Below are 26,278 nucleotides of genomic sequence, written 5' to 3'. Positions count from 1 at the left end.
ATGCTAAAAATTTTTTAAGTAATTTCAACTATTTATTCTGCGGCCTTTCTGATTCAGTGGTCATTCTTAAAGAATTGGGACAAAACAAGATTTAGTGTGAAGAGCGAGGTATTAACGAGGGGACCAACCCCCTCATATATATAATCAAAAATATAAGAATGTAAAAGTTTGTTACGTAAGTTAATTCTCAAGTTACGTATATTTTTTATTAATAAAAACCTTCGTTAAAAATTAAAAGATCTAGTTGCCTTTTTAAGAAACCGAAAAATTGGAGGGCAACTAATCCTCCTTCCCACCCTTTATTTCTCAAAATCGTCTGATCAAAACTAAGAGAAAGTCATTTAGCCAAAAAAAGAATTAATATGCAAATTTCATTTTAATAATTTATGTACGGAGAGCCAAAATCAGACATGCATTAATTCAAGAACTTTCAGAAATTAAATAAAAAAAACAAGTTTTTTAAAATGAAAGTAAGGAGCGACATTAAAACTGAAAACGAACAGAAATTACTCCGTATATGAAAGGGGCTTTTCCTCCTCTACACCCCGCTCCTTGCGCTAAAGTTTGATTCTTTCTCGCAACTCTACTTTTTAAAACAATAAAAAACTGTAGCGTAAGGAGCGGGGTGTCGAGGAGGAAAAACCCCTTTCATATACGGAGTAATTTCTGTTCGTTTTCAGTTTTAATGTCGCTCCTTATATTCATTTCAAAAAACTTTTTTTTTATTTAATTTCGATCAGGCGCCAATTTCGAAATACTATTTTTTTTTCAAAATCACCATAGTTTTCTTTTCGTTATAAACTTTTATTTTTAAGGTGAACGGAAAAAATAGATACCATTCCTGAATCACTGTCAGATGGCAATTTCTTTTTTCATTCAGGTTTTTCTTTTACTAGGTTGCAGTTAAAGTTGCAACCGTGATAAAGATTAAAGAATTAACTAATTTCAACATGTTGTGAACCAATGCTAAGTGAGTTTTTTCCTCTCAAAAGACTGTTGTGAAGAATCAAGCTTTGGGGGTTGTGAGGTGGGCTTCCTTATAATCAGGGTAAACTTGAGTTTGGTGCTTGAAATGAAAAAGTAAAAAAATACCTTTGTTAAACAGAAGTAAAAACAATATTATAACTGAAAACGAATTGAAATTATTTTCTAAATTGGGGGTGGGGGGGGGGAGCTAAGTTAATAATATGCCAATGATGAAGAATACCAGAGCTTCGCTATTTACTGCAGCAAGAGATGAAAGCAAGTGTGAAAACAATGAGACATATCAACTTGAAATTATTAAGTCATCATCATTCCACAGACACATTAAACACTGACATAATGAAGACTATCGACGCAAGATTATCAAGTCAGCGTGCTCCACAGAAACAACCCATCAATTACCATCGCTGTTCATGCTGGTATTAATTGCAATTACAACTTAGCCCATTATTACCTCTGCAGACTAATGTTGGAAGTATATCTGCTATGGTTTGGCTGTAAAAATGGTGGGAAAAAAACAAAGGGATTATCAGGTATAAATTTTGCCGTTCTTCAATCATGGGTGCCTGCAGAGGGAGGGGGAGCGATCGGGGACTATAAGGTAATTTTGAGTAAACCAAAGGAAAGAGAGCAGAGTAAGGAAAACCATGGAAGAATTGTGTGTTGGTCCTTTGTTGGCTACCTCTCAATATGTTTTGGCCCTGAATAGGGCCAATATGAGTTATAATTTTGTATGGAATAATCCCTCTTCAATTTCCCACAATAATGTTTTTTATATGACTTGGTTTAAGTAAAAAAAAAGAATTTTTGCAGTGAAGAATGGTAGGTAAATACTGATCCTTAACAATAATGAAAGCATGAAAACCTAAATATTGATAGCATTACATCAAAGAACCAGCTTTTTATTCTGAACATGTATTTATTTCAAGATCAAAGTAAACATCCCAAGCTATTCGTGTTTGAGAAAGTTCGGCTACCGTTGAGCCGATATCTGAGGCCACTACAATAAGAAATGTTTAACTTTGTAGCTTCCCCAAAACAGATGTATGGTTTTTTTTTGTGTTTTATCATTATTACCTTTTACTAGGAGTGACTGTATTAGCCCAGTTGTTCATTTTGAAAAAGCTTTAATTTTTATAGCCAGGAAGCATAAGGCCGTCAAATATATCGGTTTTTGGTATTTAAAATTAAATTAAAAACTAATATTATTCAGTAATGTTCAGCACTTGCAACCTTTCTCAATAACGCCTAACACTAAATTCTTAATCTTATTTCAATGCTTTGCTTTAAACCAAATACTTGGAAAACGTTTTACTTCTTATAATTACAGAGTTAAGCAAGTTGGTGTTTGATAAGCAGGTTAAAAAATATTTATATTGTTAAATAAAAGTCCATTCAACACTTCTGTGTTAATAGAACTGAATGCTAGGAGTTTTTATCTTAGCTTTCATAAAATGGGTTGTTTTTTGTGTATTTACTTTACTTGTTCTTTCTTCATACATTTTGCTTTACTTGACATACTTTTTTCATTACCTTCCAAATTTTTTTTTCTCTAATCTTTGCAGCCCAACAAAAACTGGACAGAGAGAATTTAAATATCGACCGTTTTTTCCGTGGGGGAAGGATATGATTAGATAAATACAAAAATTCAGCTAAAAACTAAAGAGCAACTTTAAAACTTAAAGTGAACTGAAATTATTCTGTATTTAAGGGTTAATGCCTTTTCTTCTACTACTCGCTCATTAAGCTAAAGTTTTTTAGTGATTTGAAAGACCTTCTTTTCTAATTCGATGGCTCATGTATTTCAGTAAACATTCTCGGAAAACTCGCTCAAAAAGTCAAAATTCCGAGTAAAAAGCAACGAGTTAAGGGGAAGAGAACCCCCTTCGTAAAAAGAACAATTTGTGTTCCTTTTTGGTTTCGATGCTGCTCCTTATAATATATAATATATATATAATATATATATATATATATATATATATATATATATATATATATATATATATATATATATATATATATATATATATATATATATATATATATATATATATATATATATATATATATATATATATATATATATATAAATTATATATAAATATAATTATACAAAATAATGTATAATCATATATAACATTATAACATTTTATAATGTATAACATATCCAAGGGGGTTTGTACCCTCGTTAATGCCTCGCTCTTTACACTAAATCGTAAGTTTTGTCTCAATTCTTTAAGAATGACCCCTGAATCAGGAAGGCCGTAGAGTAAATAGTTGAAATTACTAAAAATACTTAAATTTTCTTTAAGTTTTAATACTAAAAAACTTTTTCATGTTTATTTTTTCATTGTTTTTTTTATAGTAGTTTTAGAAAATCCTGCGCCCTTTTCATTGAATTTCTATTCCCCCATGACATATTTCTCCAAGGAAAGATCCTCCCGAATAGCCCCCTCCCCTCAGTCTCACCCCCAAAACCAAAAAAATCCCCCTGAAAACGCCTCTACACTTCCCAATAACGATTATTATATGTAAACACTGGTCAAAGTTTGTAACTTGCAGTTCCTGGGGGAGTAAGTCATTCCCAAAGACATAGTTATTATGGTTTTCGACTATGCGACACAAAATGGCTATCTACAAATTTTGATCCGTTGACTTTGGAGGAAAAATGACCGTGGGAGGGGGCCTAGGTGCCCTCCAATTTTTTTGGTCACTGAAAAAGGGCACTAGAACTTTTCATTTCCGTTAGAATGAGCCTTTTTGCGACATTCTAGGACCACTTGGTCGATAAGATGACCCCTGGGGAAAAGAAAAAAAAAGCAAATAAACACGCACCCGTGATTTGTCTTCTGGCAAAAAATACGAAATTCCACATTTTTGTAGATAGGAGCTTAAAATTTTTGCTATAGAGTTCTCTGATATGCCGAATGCGATGGTGTGATTTTCGTTAAGATTCTATGACTTTTACGGGATGTTTCCCCCTATTTTCCAAAATAAAGCAAATTTTCCCAGGCTCGTAACTTTTGATGACAAAGACTAAAGTTAATGAAACTTATATATTTAAAATCAGCATGAAAATCCGATTCTTTTTATGTATATTTTAGCATCAAAATTCCGTTTTTTAGAGTTTCGTTTACTATTGAGCCGGGTCGCTTTTTACTACAGTTCGTTACCACGAACTGTTTGATTAAATTTCAACTAAATCTGAAATCAGTTCGGAGATATAAAACCAACTCTCGAGCAGTAAGAATACTGAGACTTGTTGAATATTTGAGCTACCGTTCTATTTGTAACTAGACCTTTCACAGGGGATATTCTCTCGGATGGTAACCTATGAGGTCTTTATAGCCAAGAAAATGACTCAAGTTTGTTCTGGGTTAGATTCCGGTGCGCTTGGTCTACGCTGTGCTGTTATTAGAGGGTCAATTTTGCTCCAAGTGTATCCCCACTTGCCCACTCCCAACTTATCGCAACTTGGAGCTAGTAGAAATAACACCTGAATTTTTAATATTAAAGTTCTTTTAAGCTTATTAGACCAAAAACCACGTTTATAAGACAAAAAAAAGATATTAGCTCCAGAGTGCCCACGAAAATTCGATAGATTGGTAAAGGGGTTCATCATAAAGGGCAAGATGTTTTAAAGTGGTCTAACTATCAAAAATAATTTTCTATTCTTTTTATACAATTGCGTGGTCTGCAACATAAAGTGTAAGTACTTTTCACTGATAAAACAAAACAGTAAAACATTTCAAGAGATAAAACCAAGGAAAACTTTGTTGCCAATATGAAATATAAATGCCTATTACATACTTTTTCCTATTTGAGAGGATATGAACCTCATACCCCCCAAGTAAGGTCATATCCAGGGGATTTAGGGGGTTTGACCCTCTCCCTTTCCACAAAATGTTAGTCCGACCCGTCAAAACTTAACAAAAAGAAATATAAACAAATGGTTGATGAATTTTTTTTTTGCAAATCCCCTCCCAAAAAATATCCATTTGTGAACCCCTATCCCTCCCCTCCACAGAAAAAATTATTGACATGGCCCTGCCTCCCACACAGTACATTTCAACTCCTGATCACATTCCATGGTTCTACATACATTACCTTTCTAGCTTGCACCTTGCTTAACACACTCCAGGCTCTTACACACAAATTTTTCGGAAGGGGCATCATTGTGAAAAACACAAAACGTACTCGTTATTCAAAAAAATAACAATACATTATAGATACCCTAGAAGAACTGAAACTTGATGAAGGGGAGCTGTTAACTTAGCACGATATCCCTCAAGAGTACACGTCTAATGCTCCAACAGAAATCATATCATATAAAAAAGAAGTATTCCTACTTTTATTCTGGGAAGATCTCATGCGATGACAATTGGCCCCTCCTCCTACGGGTGACGAAAATTCACTAAAAGCGCAAGATTTATTGCTACTGAGAAAATGGAAACTTTTTTGAAACCACTACTCCCTCTAGGATAATACTACTTTCGCAGCTTTCTTCCTCTAATAAATTCCACTACCAACCCAATAAATTTCACGCGGGTATTCCTAGCTCTTAACTAAGTCGACGGAGAAAATTATTTTAAAAACCTGTGAGATGATCAGCTCCAATAGATGTCACTCGCACGATTTTATGTTAAGACTAAAGCCAAGGAAATTTGGAGAATGTTAACTAGTTAGACTTTTCAACTTTTGATAGGTTTAACCATATAAATTTACATTTCAATTTATGACGTTTATAATTTGTTAACGATGCTACATGGTTACCATATGACTGAATAATTGTTTATTTTAACTAAAAATTCCATATATGTATAGGTTATAGTTCCAATCTTATCCGTTCAGGATCAATGATTTGTATCATCGAACTGATCTTTGAGTGCTATACATATTTATAAATATAAATTTTGTCATAAATTACCTCTGCTGCGAGAATAGGCGAAGGTATGGAGGTCAGGGTATCCTACTTGAGCTGTTGGAAGGATCTTAGGCTAGGTCTTCATTGTTCTTCCAGTCTAAGCAACTTTATCCAGGTGAGCAAATTTTTCCAGCTCACCATTAGAATTACCAGAAAAGTATATTTAATCGCCGTCCTAGCCGAGTCGGTTGGTGCGCTGGATTTGGGATTCTTTGTCTGAAAGGACGCCGGTTCGAATCCCAGTGTACCCAATTGTTCAGTTTGGGACGGGAGTCAGTGGCGTGACTCTGTAAGCTTAGCCAGAGTCGACCCAGCTTTAAATGGGTACCTGGAGAAATCTGGGGAAGGTAAACAGGAAGGGTGTGCGAAAGCACAGGATGGTTGGCCCCCAACCCCCCATTGCACTTCCTGGCTGAAGGGCCAAGAAACGGAGATCAGCACCGCCGGTAGGGACTGTAAAGTCTAATGCCGTATCCTTTACCTTTACCTTATATTTAAAGGATAACTACTTAAATTTCAGGAAAGAAACTAAAATGCTTACTTCGCCTGTATTTTTTCGTGAAACTTGTAAAAAGAAAAAAAAAAGTAAGAAGCTATATTAAAGCGTAAAATAATCAGGAATTATGCTTTAAATGAGGGTAGCTGGTCCCTTCTGAAGCCCTTGCTCTTTACTTTAAACTTTGTCTTTTTGTCTCTGCTTTTTAAGAAGAGACTACTGCTCTAACTCAAGGGCCATTGGCAGGGCTGTATACATGATTTTTCTGGCGGGGAAAAGGGGGTAATTGAGCTATAATCAAAAGCAAATTAATTTTTTTAATATTTTAAGATATAATAGCATTATAGAAGACAAGGGCGCCCGCGGAAAAATTTCCAGTGGGCAGACACTAGATTAGCAGTGATGGGTGGGGGGCAGAGGAATATATCTTAGGATATATTTTCTTGTGCCCCCCAATGGGAAAGCAGTCTTAGTAAAAATTGCTTCATTGGATTCATCATTAAAGAGACCCTCCTGTAGAAGTTCCAAGCTCAAATCTACGATATTTAGAATTTTGCAAGAAAAAAATCTGGAAAAAAGATTGTAGATGCATGTTTATTTTGTTTTGTTTACTCCCAAGGGAGATCATAAAAGCAAGCAGCCTTGGTGAAATTTGCTTTATTAGATTCATTATATCAGAGAACCCGGTCGTAGAGGTTTGCACTCTATAGAAGCTGCAATCTATAAAATTTTGAATTTTGCGAGGAAATAATTCTAGAAGAAGGAGCATGGATGTATGTTTATATGTTATGTTGGTTATTACGCTAATTATACGTAGCTTAGACGAACTCAGTTTTACTATTTACAGAAAACCAACACAAAACAATAAATATTTACATTTTAAATCCAACCACTCGCCACAAGTTAAAAGAGCTTCGTAATATCTCTCGTCGATCGTGCCCTTAACATTTGTTCTGATTCCTACATCACAGCTGAACTAGACTTTATCAGGGACATATTTCTTAGAAATGGGTATCTTCTTTTATTTATTAATAATAAAATTAACCATAGACTGAAAAGACACTCCCGTAAAATTAACGATAATTTATCATGTGAGAATCCCGATAAGCCCCAAAACATAATTTACCTCCCATATATTTCGAAAATAACTTGGAATCTTAAAAAAAATATGCACACAAAATAATCTGTATGTTGTATTTATCAATAATTTGAAAATCATAAATCTCCTAAGTTCTGGTAAAGATAAAACTCCAGTTACTCGCCAAAGAGTTGTCTATCAAATACCATGCGGCTGTAGCAAATTCTATGTCGGGAGAACTTACCAGATTTTGAGAAACGCCAACAACAGCATAAGGATGATATCACCAAAGCTCTGAATTCTAATATTACTTCTGTTTCTTTTGATTCTGCTTTAAGCAGCCATGTTTTTGAAGATCCTAGCCAGAAAAATACTTTTTGAAGAATGCGCCATTATTAGCAATGACCTAGGCATAAAGCAAGTAGTTCGAGAAGCAATTGAAATCAGACTTAAGATTAATTATAATATTTCCTTAAATAGGGACTTGGGAGACAATTCACTAAATGCTCTATACAAAAATTTAATTAAAAATGACCTTAAGAAATATTATAAAAAAAACCAATAGCTATTAACACAAAACCTGTCACAAATAGACCTATCGGATCAGCAGCCAAAAAAGCAAGGCTGGCATTAAAAATGTGTTTTTAAATCATTCTCCTTCATTTCAATGAATTGCCTCGTTTCATCACAATTTATTCATCAGTCCTGGTTGAACTTCGCTGAGGTAAGGATGCTGGGACTGTTTTGAAAAAAAAAAAAATCATTTTAGTTTCATTGATTTTGTCCTGTCGTAAGTTGTTTCTTCTTATATATTTTTGTATTGCTGAGGACGGCCCTTATATTTTACTTCATTAGTTTAGGCGAAAAACGCTAATATTATTAACCAACAAAATTACTGCAATCTTGCAAATTTGAAAATTTTACTCCCAAGTTTGTAAGATTCAGATTACACTTAAATACCCGAAAAAAAAGCGATTTGCTCATACATTACAAATAAAAACATTAATACACATTATCAAAGACAAAAAACAAAAAAGATGCATCATTTCCTCTGAAAGGAAATCTCTAGAAAAGTTTTTATTTGAAAAATTGTCTTTTGCTGATTTTAACCAAGTTGCAAGAAATTTATTTAGTCATGATTTCCACTTATCAAGGGAACGACTTGTTAAAAAATTGGAAATCTATGAAATGAATCATCAATGAATAACCCTATATATGCTCCAAGATTCACTCCTGAACCGGCTGTGGTTAATTTGTCCTCTAGAACGCTTGAACCATTGGAAATTCTAACTCTTGGAAAAGGTCCAAAATTCTATTTTCTTCCGAAACAAGTTCCTGTGGCAGGTTTAATTTCCTCTCTAGAGTCTTCTTTGCACAAATTTCATTCATCGATTTCCAAACCAGACGAAGTTAGGGCTAGTCTTATTGATACCCTTTACAATAATAAAAAAAAGGCTAATTCTCCCTCCAATATAAAACCAGATAATTTGCATGACCTAAGAATTGTATCTAATCTCCGCGAAGACCTGTCCATTATTATAACTAAAGCAGACAAAATCAATTCTTTGGTTGTCATGGATACGACAGATTACAACACAAAAATTTATACACATCTAAATGACAAAACTACATATAAAACTATAACCAAGGATCATACTGATCAGTTTGCTAAAAAAAAAAATTATGAAAGAATTAAAAGATCTAAAACAAAATGGTAAAGTTACTCCACAATTATATAATAAATTTTTCCCTCGGGGCAGCTCTTGTCAAAAATTTTACAGTCTACCAAAATTAAGGCCCATTGTAGCTTGTACAAAAGCCCCCGCCTCCAACATTGGAAAATGGTTATGTACAGCCTTCAAACCTTTGCTTTTTTCTCAAAGATCTTACATATAATGAAAAAAGAAATCACCAATGCAACAGCACAAACACACACACGCACAAAAAAGGAGACAGAAGGAGAAAAGGAAGACTGTTTTCCTACATTAGTAATTAGTATAGATCAGTTACTTGAATGAGTCCTTAACCCTACTCATCCATACAATTATATAGGTCAATCAGCATAGCCGTACACAATCAACCATAAAGAATAATCCATGGACAGGCAGTCGTTTTGTAAGTAAGTAAAAGTCGTCATTTACCAAATATTAAAAACTGTAAAAAAAAGAAAAGAAAAAAAGACAAATAATTAAGAGGCAACGGCCCAACACAAGGGCTCATCAGGAGAATACACACTTGCCTATAGGGTTTCGGCACTTTAAATTCCCTACCCAGGCAAGTGGCGTTCCTACCGTAAATTCCCCTAAACTTGGTGACAAATTTTTTGGTTTACTTGTAACATCATTTATTCATATCTTACCAAAAATTTAAGGGTGTTTAGCTGTAAACCCCATAATGTATTTTTATCTTTTGTTTTTCTATGAAAAGTGTTTGACAATCAATACAACAGCAACAAGAGGTTGAACACTTTTCAAAGAATAGTGATACCTTGTTTCAGACTTGTATGTGGATTCAGAAATAACTTTATTTTATATAGAGACAGTCTATTATTGTACGCAGTGCAAATGTTAAAACATGATTGTGACAATATGTGTCCTAGCCATCTCAACCTTTCTCTCATTATAGCCTCAGAAAGTAGAAGAGAACCATTTTTTTACAGCTTACTATTTGAAGGCAGGTACCAAAAAACGATCTATAGACGATTCCTCTGAAAAACATACAGTAAATTATCCTCCATCTTCCAAAGCGCCCACGTTTCAGGACTGTACTTGACCACTGTCATCAGTGTCGCATCAAAATGATTAGTTCCAAATCTCTTGTCAAAACAAAGAAATGTCCAAAACCTGAATGGTACCAAGTTGTTTGCAAGAGAAGAAATGAGAAGTCTAGTCTAAGTTATTTTCAAACAAGTTGGACAATATACAAGGTTGGGATGTATGCATCATTCTCTTTTTGAAATGGGGGCGCAACTTAAAAAAACTGGCAAAAATAGGCAAATAATGCGGAAAATAAAAGATATTGTAGAAAAATAGCAAGATTCTCAAGATTTTTTTTTTTTAATTTGGCTCAGGCTTACAATTAGACCCCCCAGTGTTTCTGTATTTTAATATAATTTACTTTCTTTTGGGAAAAAATCTCCTCTTTTTTTTTGTAAATATACTTACTGTTCTGGTTCTATTTTATTTCTATCAAAGATAAAATATGTCCTAAAAATATACATTTTTCATTCTTTTGGCTAAAACTAGAGAGCCTCTTTACACAACACTTATGGTAAAATTCACTTTTTTCAATTTAATTGCCCAATAAAATAATTATTTATTCTTCTTATAAAATTTTATATTCTTAGCTACATTTCCATTCAGTAAATAGCATTTGAATCAATGCTTCTCTTTTTGACTGAACATTTCAAAAACATACTTTCTTGTTCTAGTATCATCCTTAGCAAGTTTTGTTCAATCAACATCTAGCTCTTCTAATTTGGTTAATCAATCAAAATATGCTCAGTTACTTGCTGTCATTGAGGGAATGGGAAAAGATGTAAGGCCAACATATGCTGGAAGTAAAACTATTTCAGAGAGGTTAAAAAGAGGCATTGTCCATGCCCGAATACTTGTTCGTGAATGCCTCATGGAGGTTGAAAGAAGTGCAAGAACAAAAATTGATTCTTTTGTTTTTAACAGTGCTAAATAGATGTGAAACTTTGAAGACTTATCAAACACCATTAACTGCTGATTGTGTGGAATTTTGCCCAATTGAGGAATATACTGATTTCTTTGTGTGTGGGAATTACCAGTTGGAAAATGGAGAAAAATCTGAACGAATAGGGAAACTATCCCTTCATAATGTGTCAATGGCTCCCTTAGACCCTATTTGCTCTGTGGATAGTGATGCCATTTCAGCAATAAAATTCATGAAGTCACTTGAACAACCAATATTGGCAAGTGTTGAATCGAGTGGTTATTTTCGACTTTGGGCTGTATCAGGTTTGGAAATAAAATATATAGCTTCAAAGCAACTTTGTTATGACATTTTGCTTTCATGCGACTTTTATGATATGCAGTCTGGTGTTAGTACGTCTTTAGGAGCACTAGTGTTGTTAGATGTTTCAACAGAAAGTCTTGCAGTTAAAAGCAGTTGGACCCCTCACGACCATGAAGCTTGGATAGTGGCGTTTGATAGAAAGGATAGAAATATTCTGTATTCTGGTAGGTTTTTTTCTGTCATTGATACTCCAGAATAAACAGATTTATAAGGTTTTTATTATTTTCTATATTTAAAGAAACTTTTTAATCATATTTTGCTCTTCAAAAGTGGAATAGCTAGGCTAATAGTTTGAACCATAATGTTTGCAATGCTCAAAGTCAAAGGCAATGTAATTGCCTTTTCACTGCCTGAAAGGATCTGCCCTTTTAGTAAGGGTATTTTCGGGTCTAATAAGGGCGTAACAATACCAATGGAGGTAGGCTCAGCTGACCAATACACCCTCCTCCCCTTCTTTAGACTAAAAATAAATAATGTAAGGTAATTTTCAATAAGTTAAAAGTCTTGAAAATGGTGTTTCTTCTGTAAAGTGCTATATATGTAAAAAAAAGGTAAAAAGTATTTTTTTTAAATAGTGTTTAAGCAATATTTTGGAATCTCCCTCGCCCTAACGGTTAACCAGAAAGCTCTTACCCTCCCCTTTTCTTTATCAGGGAAAATCTAAGTAAATTCTCTACTGCCAAATACTTCTTTTTTTGAAGTAAGTTCATTGAAAAAGAGTATTGAATAAGAATAAGTGCAGTAGTGTTGACGGAGTAGAATCATGTATCCAACATTTGTTTACTTTTTCCTGGCCACTTTATATAGAACAAATGGCCATAGAAACTTGGGAGGGGGCTCATTCAATTGCAATTTGAAGTTTTACAAAAATTTGTTCTACCTATTAACAGTGATCGGTGCAACCCACTCCCCTTCTGTACCCTAAAAATGGATTCTAAAAATCCTAAAAATGGATCTTCTAACCAACTCTTGACTTGGTGAAGAAAATGAGGTAAGTCCTGATGTAGTGCAGAAGGGGGCTAACTCATGAATCAGTGTATGAACTATGTAATTCCAAGGTGATGAATTTTTGAAATGCGATGCAAAACGAGTTAAAATCCTGGCTCAGGGTTGAAAGAGCTAGAAGCTCAAGTCGCGTGGTATGATTAAGTGAAAAATCGAGCTAAGTTCCAATTTTGTGTAAAAGCCAGATAAGTTTTGATCATAGATAAAAACAAGCTAAGTTCAAACTGCATTTAGTCCTCCACGGCTGCTAAGGTTTTTAGCCGAAAGATAAGCCTGTACCACCTTATTTAAAATGGAAACATACAGTAAATTCCTATATGCATTGCTCGAGGCACAAAATATCCCCATGACTATTTCAAACCCCCCTTTCCCCTAACCATCCGGCTTTTTTTAGCAAAAAGAAAGGTATTTTACACCTTGTATGAATAAAACCACGCAAACATTTCCAGTATTGTATGGTTGGATAACAAAAATCAGCCAATGGGGATTCTTGCATCCCAGCCCTTCCTTCCCTGCCACCAACTTTCTAGCAGAAAGGTTGCACCTTGTTTAAACTAATTCCCAATCTATGTGACTGGAAGATCAAATTGGACCCTTAGCATATATAACGCCATTCCCCATCTCGAAATTTTTATCAGAAAGCCGTTTCAAAGACTTTTTTTATGTACAACACAATTTACCTGTTGAAAACAAGAATTATAGACCAATTTCTGTTGTTTTTGATTTTCAAATTTCGAAAATGATCTTAATACATTTTCTTTTACATGATTTAGTACATTTTTTTATGCATAAAATAACCAAGAGTTAAATAAAAATTATTCAGCCATAACGTTTTAAGTTTTACTGATTATTTGACTTTATTGCTGCTCATTGTAGGTTCTAGTATTGCCCTTTGCTTTTCTTAGTGAAAATTTTTTGGGAAAGTTTTGTTTATTAGTTTCTATTCCTTTTAATTCCTGTCCTGATTCAAGAAGTAACATTTTGAATTAAAATATCGGATTGCAAGAATCAAATGTTGAAGCAGCCATAGTCCTGTGCAATAATTTGTTTGTCATATTTTACTAAAAAATTGTTCTTGGATTAGGACGGGATTGCAGTCAAACGAATTGAAAATGCATGAAGAAGATTTGAACTTCTGTTGGCCATTATGAACCCCCTATTAAATGGGTACCCTTGAATGTAGACACATCTCGACCCTATTTTTAATAAAAGATAATTTTCATGTTTTGTTCTGCTTGATTAATTAATGTGTTTAGATATATGCTTGACCAGATCATTTATGATTGGATTTCAGTTTTGTTGTCTTTAAATAAAATTATGTATGTGTCTTTCTCTAAAATATCTTCAGTTTTTCAAACGTAGTCTTGTGAGAAAAAAGTTTCAAATATCTTATAATGTGTAGTTAGTTTATTATAAGATGTATATAAAATTCTTAATCATATCTTGCTCCTAAGATAAAAAAGACAATTGTGGTAACGATGTCCATCAAAAAATGGTGCTTTTGGTATTTGATGGTGATTGCAAGAGATCAGCTTCTCTAAATGCCTCGGAACCTATTAATAGCATTGTTATTACACAGGCTACTATGAGACAGCTTTGGCTGAGGTCCAAGCCAAAAAGCTGCTGAGCCAATGGGTGGAGACTTAAACTCAATATACCAAAATTTGGACCTGACAAATTTTTAATTGTTTACCCTAAGATTTATTCCTTAGAGTTTCAATTCTTGTTCAGTTAAGTTTTATTTATTTATTTCAGTAATTTGGGCTTGTTTAATGTTGGTGTATTATATGACTTGATTTCTGCTCGTTTTAGGTTTAAAGTGTCTTATAAACTAATCAAAGACTATTGTAATGTCCAAACCAAAAGCTTTTTCGTTATTGTTTTTATCTACCCTATTAAATCAAAAAGTGATGAGCCTAAGCATAGAAACAAAATATAAATTCTAAGAAGAGAATAAAGAAGAAAAGAAAGTACAAAATGGATGCATATAAAATATATACCTCAAGCATAAAAACAAAGCTCGAGATATGTCATACCATGCTATTCTTTTGAATACATAAACCTTTCCTGAATGAATCTTGTTTTTATGGATTTTCAAAAGTATAAATGCAAATACTTACCAATGAACTTTATCTCAGTTTTTATAGGAAAATGTAGTATAATTTGTCCCTTTTGTCATATATAATGGAGTAAATTTATAGGTTTTATAAAATGAAGTTAAAAATGCTGATTGATAAGATATGCCATGTTCTTGTTATATTGAAATATTGGAAAGTCAACTGCATACAAATCAAGTGTTACCAATAAATTAAGTTCAAAGGCTGTTAAATAAATTTGAAAGTTTATATATATATATACATATATATAATATATATATATATATATATATATATATATATATATATATATATATATATATATATATATATATATATATATATATATATATATATATATATATATGTATATATATATATATTTGTGTTATATATATATATATATATATATATATATATATATATATATATATATATATATATATATATATATATATATATATATATATATATATATATATGTGTGTGTGTTTTCAAATGCACAAATCAATTCAAAATAGCTCATGTAAACCAAATAGAAATTGCAAATAGAATTCTACTTTCAACATTTTCATAGCCTTTACTATCTTTGCAAATAATACTACCTAGGTAAGGGAAGCTATGCACTTGATTAATCTTCTTGTTACCCAACATCACCACTTCCACTTCATTTATTCCTAGTCTTGGTGACTTGGTGACTCTCCAAAACGACATTCAGTTTGCAAACATTTTCATCTAGGCACTCAAATTGTCTGTATAATTTAAGTCTATATGATTTATACTTTTCCATTTGATTCCATGCCCTCCCATACCCTTTGCTGTGTTCCTTAGGACAAAATTCATGAAAATGATCCATATAAACAGGGATAGAATGCAACCTTGCTGAGCTACCGATTTAATACGAAACCGGCTACTAACATCATTTCCTACCTGAAACAGAGTGATTTCATTCTCTTACATAGGACTAATCACTTTAATGTGTTTATCTGTCATATTGCACAACGATAGAATCTTTGCTAAAGGTCTTCTATTGGCAGAATCCTGCGCTTTTTCATAATTTATAAAACTAAGGACTAAAGGGATTATATGAGTTAGACATTTATTAATTTAATGGTGTTATTAATGTGGTATTTATTGATCTCAGTTATTAACATAAGAGTGAAAATTTGGTTGATTCCTTTCCCCTTCTTAAAACCACACCGTATTTTTCTGAAAACTTTATCGACAGTATCTCGAAGTCTAAAAAGTATTAGTATGCTAAGTAATTTGCTTCCTACACAAACCAGACTAATGCTAATGTAATTATCACACTTATTCTTGGCATCTGTTTCATACAGGGGTTTAATTGTAGTTTTTCTTAAGTTGCTAGGTGCTCCCCCTTTTCAGTGGAAAAACAAGATCTTATAAAGATAGTGGCGGTTCTGGCCTCTCTTGTGCTCGGGGCAAAGCTTTAATTAGTACCTATCCTCTCCCTCTCCCCTCCAGTCTCCAAGTAATTTTCAGGCCAAATTTTTTGAAAAATGTTCATTTATTAACAAAATTTTAAAATAAATTATCCCAAAAACATTAAAATTAATTAAATTCTGTCTACTTACTTTTATTTTCAAGGAATGGTGATGAAGATTTGGGAAGAATGAAAATTTCAGATTCAATTTGCTCATGCTTATTGTCAACTGTGCCCTCTACTTTATTTTAATCTAAATAAAATTAAAAAATTAAAAAGATGTTTATAACCTTTAGATTATTGATTTGAAATTTCGCGCCTCTAAAATTTCTGTGCCCGTGGTGATTGCCCACTCTGTCCCCCACCCCTAAAGCCGCCTCTGTATGAAGAATCAGTAAGTTTCTAGTATGAAATTTACTGTAAGAGCTATGCTGCTTTGAGCTTTGCTGTGAGAAGGTTAAATTGCTGGTTTGAGCAAAATGTGGCTTTTGTTTAGTCAGCCTTCAACTGTGCTGATTGAGAAAAAGAAAGTTCACTATTGAGCTGGCTTTTGAAAGTCTGCTGCACTGATTGTGTTACTGATTATGATATGCACATTGTTTTGATATAGTTACTACAGTGTTCTAAATGTTGGGATCAACTATCTCATAAAACAGAAGATGAATACAACACTAAGGAACTAAAATTGCCACCAGCTAAAGTTATTGTTCTTGTAAAGGCACTAATCTGCTGGATATTTAATTAGCACAGGATAATCGGCATTGTTTGCAAATCAGCTTGCCTGAAAGCAAGTAAAACACAAGGTCGAAAGGGATAAACGTTTTTTAACTACTTTGCTGAACCAGCTGTCACAAGAAGCCAATCCTAGCCGAACCGTCCGAGTCGAGTGATTATCACGCTAGATTTGACATCCTTTATCCTCGAGGACGAGGGTTTAGTCATACTGCTGCTGGTCAATGCCTTACTCTGTACTCTCAGCTAGAGTCGGCCCAGCTCTAAATGGGTACTAGTAGAAATCTGTTGAAGATAAACAGGAAGAGTGTGCGAAATCACAGGATGGCTGGCTCCCACCCTAATTACACTTCCTGACTGAAAGATCGTCAAACGGAGATTAGCACCGTCAGTTGGGACTGTAAAGTTTTATGCCATATTCATTATACTTTTTTTACCTTTACAAAACGTCAATATGATGAAACCATTGCTGAACAGAGGAAAACATTTATAATTGAAGATTATCTAATCATTTAAACTCCCCTTTATTAGGCCCACGGATTCAAACCTTCAATGTTAACAGCATATTCTATTCAAAATTTTCACTCTAGGAGTGTTTTCCTGAATGCTATCTTGGTTCAGTTCTCTTTTGACATCATCTAATGGAACCATTCCTTTTTTAAATCAGAAACTATTTTTGCTTCATTATGACTCTCCTTAATCGTTTCTATTCAGAGTGAGTTCTTAGTTTTACTGGAATATGTACATCTCTGGGCTATATTAATGTGGCCATATTTTTGTATAATGAGTCTTATTAAAATGAATTTTAAAGAAATATTTTCTTTTGCCAGAACGTCCAGCTTTTTACTCCTTTTTATGTACTTCCTCAAAATTTTCTAGGGGTAAGACACTTGGAATCTTAGTGTTTAATAATTACCCACATCAGTTACCTACTAACAAGAACAATGGTAGATATATGTCAGCTAAATCGAAAAAAAAGTTTTAATCGATTGCATTCATTTTTGTTGGATTTTTTTTTTTTTTTTGGAGAATTGTCCCTCTTGGAAGTTTTGTATTGAATCTGACATCTGTTTTATTTATTTCATTATGAAAAGACCTGGACAGGGGACAATAAGGTTCAATAGCAACTATTTGATAATATATGAGGCAACTTTTTGTAACTAATTCGAAATGAAAGCTGGCCCGTGCAGTGATAGAGATGTGGCTTTTCCATCACTGAATGCCCGAAAATGACAATGGAAGTTTAAAAAACATGCAAGAGGCTTAGAAACAAACTGGCAAACATTTGTATGATCTTCTAACTCTATTGCTCGCAGCTTGTGCACCTCAGGAAATCTCAGTTCCGATGTAGGTGCACCTGCTGGAAGCTTTTACTCAAAGACACTCTAAAAGACAATATTTATAACTTTTTATCATCAAATAAATACGCTCTTGCTCCCTACCTTCTCTTGCAGAACGTCAAGAAGCATCGGTCATGACAATGAATCAGTCCCGGTGTAACTATAGTAAGCTTCCATGTTTATAGTAATAACTCTTGTTCTGATGTATTTCTTAACAGTCTAGTGCAATTATTTAGGTTCAGATGACTGTTGTCTTAGAATGTATGATACTCGTCTTTCACTTGGTAAAGGCAACCTTCTAGGGAAGAAAGGAGACATGGGAATAACTAGCATTCAATCTCATCCATTCGAAGACTACTTACAAGCTAGTGGAAGGTAAATTATGAGTTTTATGAATCTTAAACTTGTAAAATTGCCTGTTTTGTTTAATAGATTAAGCATTTGTCTTTCTCGAATAATTTTTCAATTTTTATAACGGGTTTCTCAAACATTGAAAGGTAGAGTTTGCTTCTACATCCTATGAGATGGACGGGTGTAGGGTTTGGATTAATAGAAATCTGCATACTGTCTAGATTTGAGAACAAATAGGAACAGTTCTTTGTTGAATAAAAAAAATTGAATATAAAAAATTTAGATTTTCCATGTGTCTTTTTTTGTGTCTGAAATGTGAAAAAAACAGGATTCATGACTTTTCTAGCTTTCAAAAAGTATACAGCAAGGTATTAGTATTAAACAGATCCTATCTATGGTTGTAAAAGGATAAATAATACAGTAGAACTGTTAAAACTGTGTCAAGTTGTATGTTGATGCCAATTTTCTGTTGATTAGGTTTTCAGAGGTGCATATGCTCAAGTTGCCCTATCTCTCTTCAGGGGAGTAGCTCTAGCATTTTAATTGGGGGGGGGGACAAGAGGGGTCCATATCTAGATAGCTAAGGGGTATGGGCTATATAATAGCTATTTTCTCCAAATTATTGGTGGCAACTGCCCCCCTCCCCCCCAAAAAAAACAATGCCCCTGTCCCTCTTTAAAAATGTAACCTTATGCTATATCCAAAGGTTTGTTACGCTGCATAGGGCAATATTCAGAGCCTTGGAGGGGTGGGGGGCAACTAAGATTAAAGTGCCTCTGAAAATTTGTTCCTGAATAGGGTGGGAAGAGGTATCAAGGGAAGGATTTAACTGAAGGAAAATGGAACTTCATAGGAGAGGGTAAAGAGTAAAGATTTGAATACATTGTTGTGAGAAAGAAGCTTGTGCAGTTATGTTAGCATCCTTTCTGTTGCTGCTGCAGTGCATAAAATAAATTAAAAAGTAAAAATAATTTCCATTATTAGTCTTGTACTTGCTCATATGTATGCTTGTGTCTCATAACCAGTTCACTTGTAATGTCAGTTTGAAAAACAAGTCTGTAAACTTGGATATAGGATAGGGCAATATTCAGAGTCTTGAAGTTTGTTGTTACAGTGTTTAATTCAGAAGAATACCTACACTAAACTGTTACCTATTAGATTTTTGGTGGTGCTTCCAATTTTAATTGAATCCCAGTCCTCACTCCAGCTAATGTCTTAATGTGGCCACTATTACCCAGAGATTTTAAAATTTCAATAGTTTGTATTCTTTTTCTTGTACTAATTTGCTTTTCAATTATTAGTGAGAAAAAACTCACGTTTTTTCATTTTCATTTTTATGACACTTGTTATTTGGCAAGTGACATATAGCAATTGCAATTTCTGTCAGTTGTTCTGTTGGTCCCAGTTTTGATAGTTTGGGTACTTCCAGATAAGCTAGGACAATGAAATTTGGCAGGTATATCAGGGACCAGAACAGATTAAATTAGAAATAGTTGTTTCTCTGATTCGACTATCTGGGGAGGGGGGGGGGGTCAGGGGATGGTTAATCTGGAAAAATTTGAAAAAATGAGGTATTTATCACTTACAAATGGGTAATCAGATTTTAATAAAATTTGAGATTTAGAAGGATAACGTGTCTCAGAGTTCTTATTTTAATTCCTGACTGGATCCGTTTACATTGGCAGGAGTTGGAGGGGGAACCTGAAATCTTAGAAAATGCTTAGAGTCTTAGAGTGGAGAGATTGGGATAAATATTGGTGGGAAAAATAAGCACAAGTCCTAGATAAGTGATTGACATAACCAGAACGGACCCGATTTCTTTGGGGGAGTTGGGGGGGGGGGGTAATTCGGAAAAATTAGAAAAAATGAGTTATTTTTAAACTACAAATGAGTGATCAGATGTCAATAAAATTTGATTTTTTGAAGGATCTTTTAACTCAGACCTTTCATTTTATATCCCAACCAGATCCAGGGTCATTGGAGGGAGGACTGGAAATCTTGGAAAATGCTTAGAGTAGAGAGATCAGGATGAAAATTGGTGGGAAGAATAAGCCAAGTCCTAGATACATGATTGACATAACTGGACTGGATCAGCTCTCTTTGGGGGATTTGGGGGGGGGGCTAATTTGGTAATTCAGAAAAATTTGAAAAAATGATGCATTTTTAACTTACAAATGGGTAATTGGATATTTCGAAGGACTTTGTGTCTCTGAGCTTTTATTTTAAATCCTGACCGGATCCGGTGACATTGGGGGGAGCTTGAGGAGGAAACTGGAAATCTTGGAAAACACTTAGGGTGGAGAGATCATGATGATACTTGGTGGGAAGAATAAGGACTGGTCCTAGATACGTGATTGACATAACCAGACTGGATTGGCTCTCTTTTTTTTTTGGGGGGGGGGTAATTTGGAAAAAATGAGGGTTATTTAACTTATGAACAGGTTATTAGATCTTGATGAAATTTGATATTTAGAAGGATCTTCTGCTTCAGAGCTCTGATTTCAAATTCCGACATGATCCGTTGACATTGGGGGGAGTTGGAGGGGAAAACTAGAGGAAAACATGAAAATTTAGGTATCTTTATCTTATGAATGGGTGATTGGATCTTAATGAAACTTTATATATAAAAATATCTTATGTCTCAGATGCTCAATTTTCAATTAGAATCGGACCCGGGGACACAAGGGGTGGAGGGGGGAAACAGAAATCGTGGAAACAGGAAATCTTGGAAAATGCTTATGAGGTATTTTTAACGTACAAACAGGTGACCAGCTCTTAATGAAATTTTAATATTTAAAAAGGAACTCAAGCCTCAGAGCTCTTATTTTAAATCCCGACTAGATCTGGTGTCATTGGGGGGAGTTGGAGGGGGAAACTGAAAATCTTGGAAACTGCATAGATTGGAGAGATCAGGATGAAACTTAGTGGGAAGAATAAGCAAATGTTTTAGATACGTCATTGACGTAACCAGACTGGATCCGCTGTTTTTGGGGGAGTTAGGGGGGTCCAGTGCTTTGGTGAGTTTTGTGCCTCAGGATGTGCTAGGACAATGAAAATTGGTAGGCGTGTCAGGGGACTGCACAAATTGACTTGATAAAGTCGTTTTCCCTGATTCAACCATCTGGGGGGCTGAAGGGAGATAAAAAATTAGAAAAAATGAGGTATTTTTAATTTATGAATGGGTTATAAGATCTTAATGAATTTTAATATTTAGAAGGACCCCGTGTCTCAGAGCTCTTGTTTTAAATTCTGACACAAATGCCAAATGCACTCTTAGCTCTTGTTCAGAAATGATTTTTATATTACCAATACTAATCAACTGCTGATTAGGAATAAATAACAATTCAAATAAATAAACTTACAAACTTCTGGGTATCAGAGGCATATCTGATGAATGAAATCAGAAAATTTTGTGAAATACCTTATCCAATTAAATATCAATGTTGTTGCCAATAATAAATACAATTATAACATCATGTCTTGTAAGATAGTTTTTGCTATTTTATATTTATGCACATCCACATTGCTTCAGTCCTTGTACTTAAATAATAGTTTCTTGTGTCATGTTTTCCAGAATAATCTCATCGAAAGACGAGAAGATCACCATTTTTATCTGCATCAATAAGAAGATTTGCAAGAACGCTGTGAACGTGTTCCTGTCCTGAGTGCTTTTGAACCCGAACTGGTTGTCCGGAGTAGTACACTGAAGTGGAATTTCATCAAAAATAAGAGATTCAAATAGCTATCCAATACTATTATCCAAGCTATCCAATCCTTTTTTTGTATAAGAGTAATAAAACCTGCATAATATTTTATCTCGCTCAGGCTAAGCTGATTTGATACTTTGAATCCCTTATTTTTGATGAAATTGCACTTTGGTGCACTACTCTAGATGACCGGTTCGGGTTCAAAAGCACTCAGGACAGAAACACGTTCACAGCGTTCTTGCAAATCTTCTTATTGATGCAGATAAAAATGGTGATCTTCTCGTCTTTGGAGCGCTTGATGTTAGTAGAGCCTTCGATTCTGGCATCTATGGCCATATCCTGCTCAAAGCCCTTCATCTAGATGTTTCCTCTTGCATCATTTTCCCTGTTTACAGTATATACAACAAGCTCTCGGCTGTTATCCTGATCCCCTCTCCGTCCGGTACTTTTCCTTCTAAAGAAATGTTGAGTGTCAAGAAAGGCGTACGTCAAGGTGGCAAAACTTCACCATCACTGTTTAATAACGCTATCATCGAAGCACAACAAGTAATAAAGCCGTTGTGCTTTTTCCGTGGGATTAATCTTTCGCTGTTGAACTTTGCTGATGACATTCTTCATGTTTCTCGTTCGATATCTTTATTTCAATAAAATTACGGCTCACTTTTAGCGGTATACAAGCAGATCGGACTTTCCTTCAACGAATCTAAAACAGAACTTCTTTTCTCCACTGGTTCAAAAAATGAGCTTTCAATTAACCTCTCCGTTAAAATTGGCAACACACTGATTAAGCCTTGTGAGTCCCTTACCTATCTTGGCCTTCCTATTTCTTCTACATTGAAGGACACACGCTCAGCACTAACAAACCACATCTGTTCCCGTCTATGAGCGTCTTACGGATTACTTGTTGCCAATAAGTATCGTTTCAACTGTCCTCTCCTTGCCCAGCTCTACAATGCTTTTACTATCCCCATCTGCTTGCTCTGGATCCCTTCTGGAAAATATTCACAGCTACCGAAAAGAAAGCCATTTGCAGCGCATTCTACAGATATGCTAAATTTCTCCTGCGTCTCCCTTTGTGGCACAGCCATGTCGACATCTCCTGGAAATATAAGGTCACCAACCCTTCCATGGGCATAGAGAGAAGAATCTCCAAATTCAGTACCAATGTTTTAAGAGCCAACCACCCCTGGACTACTGTTATTCTATAATATTTGTAGTGGAAGTGTATTTAAATTTTTGTGCTTTTCTTTCTTTTTCTTTTATATACTCTGTCTTTTCCGTTTTTGACGGGTAATAAATTAATAATAACATTAATATGTGAACATTAGAATAGGAGGGGGTGGTGTAATTCAATTAAGCTCAAACTAGTTGAGAGCAACTCTTAAATGAGATTTCGCTATTATAAATCAGTTACTATAGAAGAGTGTCAGTGAACTTTTACAATAGCCTATATTCTTCAATTTCTTCAATTTGAAAAGTTCTAGTTAAAATTGCGTAGTGGTCAAGGAATTTTTTTTGTACTATATGATGATCACCTGGGTAGAGTATGCACTATCCTCTTTGAAAAGCCTCTTTAAAATTCTTCTCAAGGCCGAGGGTACTTTTTTTTATACAAATATTATTAAGTTTAAGGCATGCGATTGTGATTAGGCCTAATGCATTTATTTTAGATACTTAAATGTTAATTGTTGAATTTTAAATATAAAGAAAATTATTTTTTTTAAATAAAGGCCAAAAAAGAATTTTTTAAAGCTAAGTTAAAGATCCACATTAAACCAAAGACAAGTAGAAATAAAGTCAAATAATAACTAAAAGTTAAAATGAACAAAAATCACTATCAATGTATAAATAAGACAAAAAAAGAAGCAGAAATTACAATGAATAATCAAGTGCAAACTTATAACAAACAGCAATTACTACAAACAGGAGTAGCGTTACTGCACCTCAGCCTTCTATAGGCCATAGCATTATTTGCACATTACTGAAAACATTTTATTGTAAGGAGTGTATTCTATTTGTCATAGCATCAACAAAAAAAAAAAAAAATTTAAATAAAAACGCCATAATAACCAAGATTTCTGAAAGGAACAAATGAAAGTTGATTGAGTGTATAATATGTGATATATAATAAGAGTGTATAATCCCTTCCTGGAAGACAAAGTAACTTTGGATTTATTCACATTTTAAAAGAGAAAAACTTAAGAATACATACTCTTTTAAGTAAAGTACAATTGGTGCTCTGGCCTTTAGAAGGCTTAGAGTCACTAGTTCTAGTTCTGTTTGTGGTAATTTCTGTTTGTTTTAATTCTGGTTTGTAGTTGTTAAATTACTTTATTTCTGCTTCTTAAAGGTTTTAATATTGCTTGAATTTTATTAGGAAAACTTTTCGAATTGTACTTTAAATTTTAGGCAAACCTTATGTTGCATTGCTTCCGTTCTTATTTGGAAGGTTTCTAGTTTGTTGTATATTTCAACTAGAAAATATTAACCTCAACTTAAAATAGGGAATTAGAAATGTGGTTTTTAATACTGATTAATTTGAAATAAAAATACAACAAAGAAGGCTTCATTTGAAGAAAAGATGATTATGTTTCTTTTTCTTTTCTTTTTTTCTCCAAGAAACAGCATAGCTTTCAGAGCAAAAAAGAAGCAGGCAAATAGTCATTTTATTTTCTCATGCGTTTTATTTGCTTTGTTAATCTATTTGTTTGCTTTGCTTTATTTTATTTTATTTGCTTTGTTAATCTATTTGTTTGCTTTGCTTTGAGCAGAAAGTAAGATAATCTCTTTTGTTATGTTAAAAGGGCATGCTAGTACACCTCATGGTACATTCTTTGAAAGTAAGACCTAGGTCAACTGCTTAAGTTTACTGTCTAGGAAAAAGAGATGCTAAAATTATTTTACTCCCATTGTGAGGTTCTTTGCAACCCCAAACAACCAACCCTCTAAAACTTTTTTAGCTGCAAAAAGTATACGTAAAATATATAAATTGTTCTCTGTTTTCGAATTTTGTCTGAATCCACAAAGGAAAAAAACCTTTCAAAAATCTTTTGACCAATTGAAGTTATAGGCCTAGTATTTTTTCGAGTCGAATTTATTTTTCACCTAGTCAGAACTCTTGATATTAAAGGCCATATAACAATTTGTTTATATTTTTCAAAAAGCTAGCAACATTTTAGGGGTCAAATTGGAATATTCCGGGAACGTTAAAGGGGCAAAGTCGACGTGTAGTTTTTTACGTGGGAGGAGGAGGGAGGCCTAAATCGAAAGACACTATTTTTATCCGGTTTATCAAAACAGCATGTCTGCAATATTTTGAGAATGGCTTTGATGAAGCAGTGAAAACTTTTAGATAGTGTTAGAGGAAGAAAGGGTTGGTAAGGAGACGCAAATTTTACGTCAGGGTAGGGGTACGCTAAAATGTTTTGTATCTTCCACGAACGCGAGTTTGCACAATAAGTTCCTAAGGAACCATTCAGGATTCATGTCTGGTTAAGTAGCAAGGTGAACAAAAAGACCAATCTGTGTTGCCAGGCTATTAAAGTAGCGTGTCTGCAATATCTAGGGTATTTAGGGGTCAAGTTGAGACCGTCGGGGAGTGCAAGAGGAGGGGGAAATTGAACCTAGATTTTGACTCGGGGAGGGATAGAGGAGGATAGGCTATTAAACATATTTTGTTTCCAAATTGCATGCAAATTTTGGTACTATAAGCAACTGAAGGACTAGAAACTATTTGTAGTTAAATAGCGATGTAAATTGCAAGTCACTATGCATACCCGGGTTATAAAAATAGTATATCTTTAATATCTCTGTAATAGTAGTGGGTGTGTCATGGGACATGGAATTTGAAATTTTGACTTTGGGATAAGGGGCAGATGTAAATCATTAGACACTATATGTATCCAGACTATCAAAACAAACATCTTCGCTGTATATCACTTGATCGAGGGGGAGGGGGCAAGCTCTAGCTCGAAAAATGTGGATGGTGAGGGGGACATCAAATTTTGTAAGTAGAACAGGGATGGGGGACAACAAAATTTATATCTTTTTGTGTCAAAATTTGTATCTAATATATCCCAG

The 26,278-nt window shown here is 34.1% G+C and overlaps 1 protein-coding gene and 1 long non-coding RNA gene across 2 annotated transcripts in view; one reads left to right on the top strand and one right to left on the bottom strand.

Moving 5' to 3' along the window:
- The window catches only part of LOC136042568 (diphthine methyltransferase-like), a 54,034-nt gene extending 35,515 nt beyond the window's left edge, over positions 1 to 18,519 (top strand). Inside the window, exons 3-4 of the mRNA XM_065727564.1 lie at positions 10,913 to 11,687; positions 18,377 to 18,519. Of these exons, the coding sequence (XP_065583636.1) occupies positions 11,081 to 11,687; positions 18,377 to 18,519 (750 nt within the window). The 5' untranslated portion in view covers positions 10,913 to 11,080. The remainder of the gene's footprint in view (positions 1 to 10,912; positions 11,688 to 18,376) is intronic.
- LOC136030956 (uncharacterized) overlaps positions 1 to 22,157 on the bottom strand; it is a 71,001-nt gene extending 48,844 nt beyond the window's left edge. Inside the window, exons 1-2 of the long non-coding RNA XR_010618399.1 lie at positions 21,913 to 22,157; positions 7,727 to 7,840 (exon numbers count right to left, since the gene is read on the bottom strand). This is a non-coding gene — a long non-coding RNA (uncharacterized LOC136030956). The remainder of the gene's footprint in view (positions 1 to 7,726; positions 7,841 to 21,912) is intronic.
- Positions 22,158 to 26,278: the final 4,121 nt, after the last annotated feature.

This window comes from Artemia franciscana, chromosome 1 (genome assembly GCF_032884065.1).
Source record: "Artemia franciscana chromosome 1, ASM3288406v1, whole genome shotgun sequence".
NCBI lineage: Eukaryota > Metazoa > Arthropoda > Branchiopoda > Anostraca > Artemiidae > Artemia > Artemia franciscana.
This window is presented reverse-complemented; position numbering and strand designations above follow the sequence as displayed.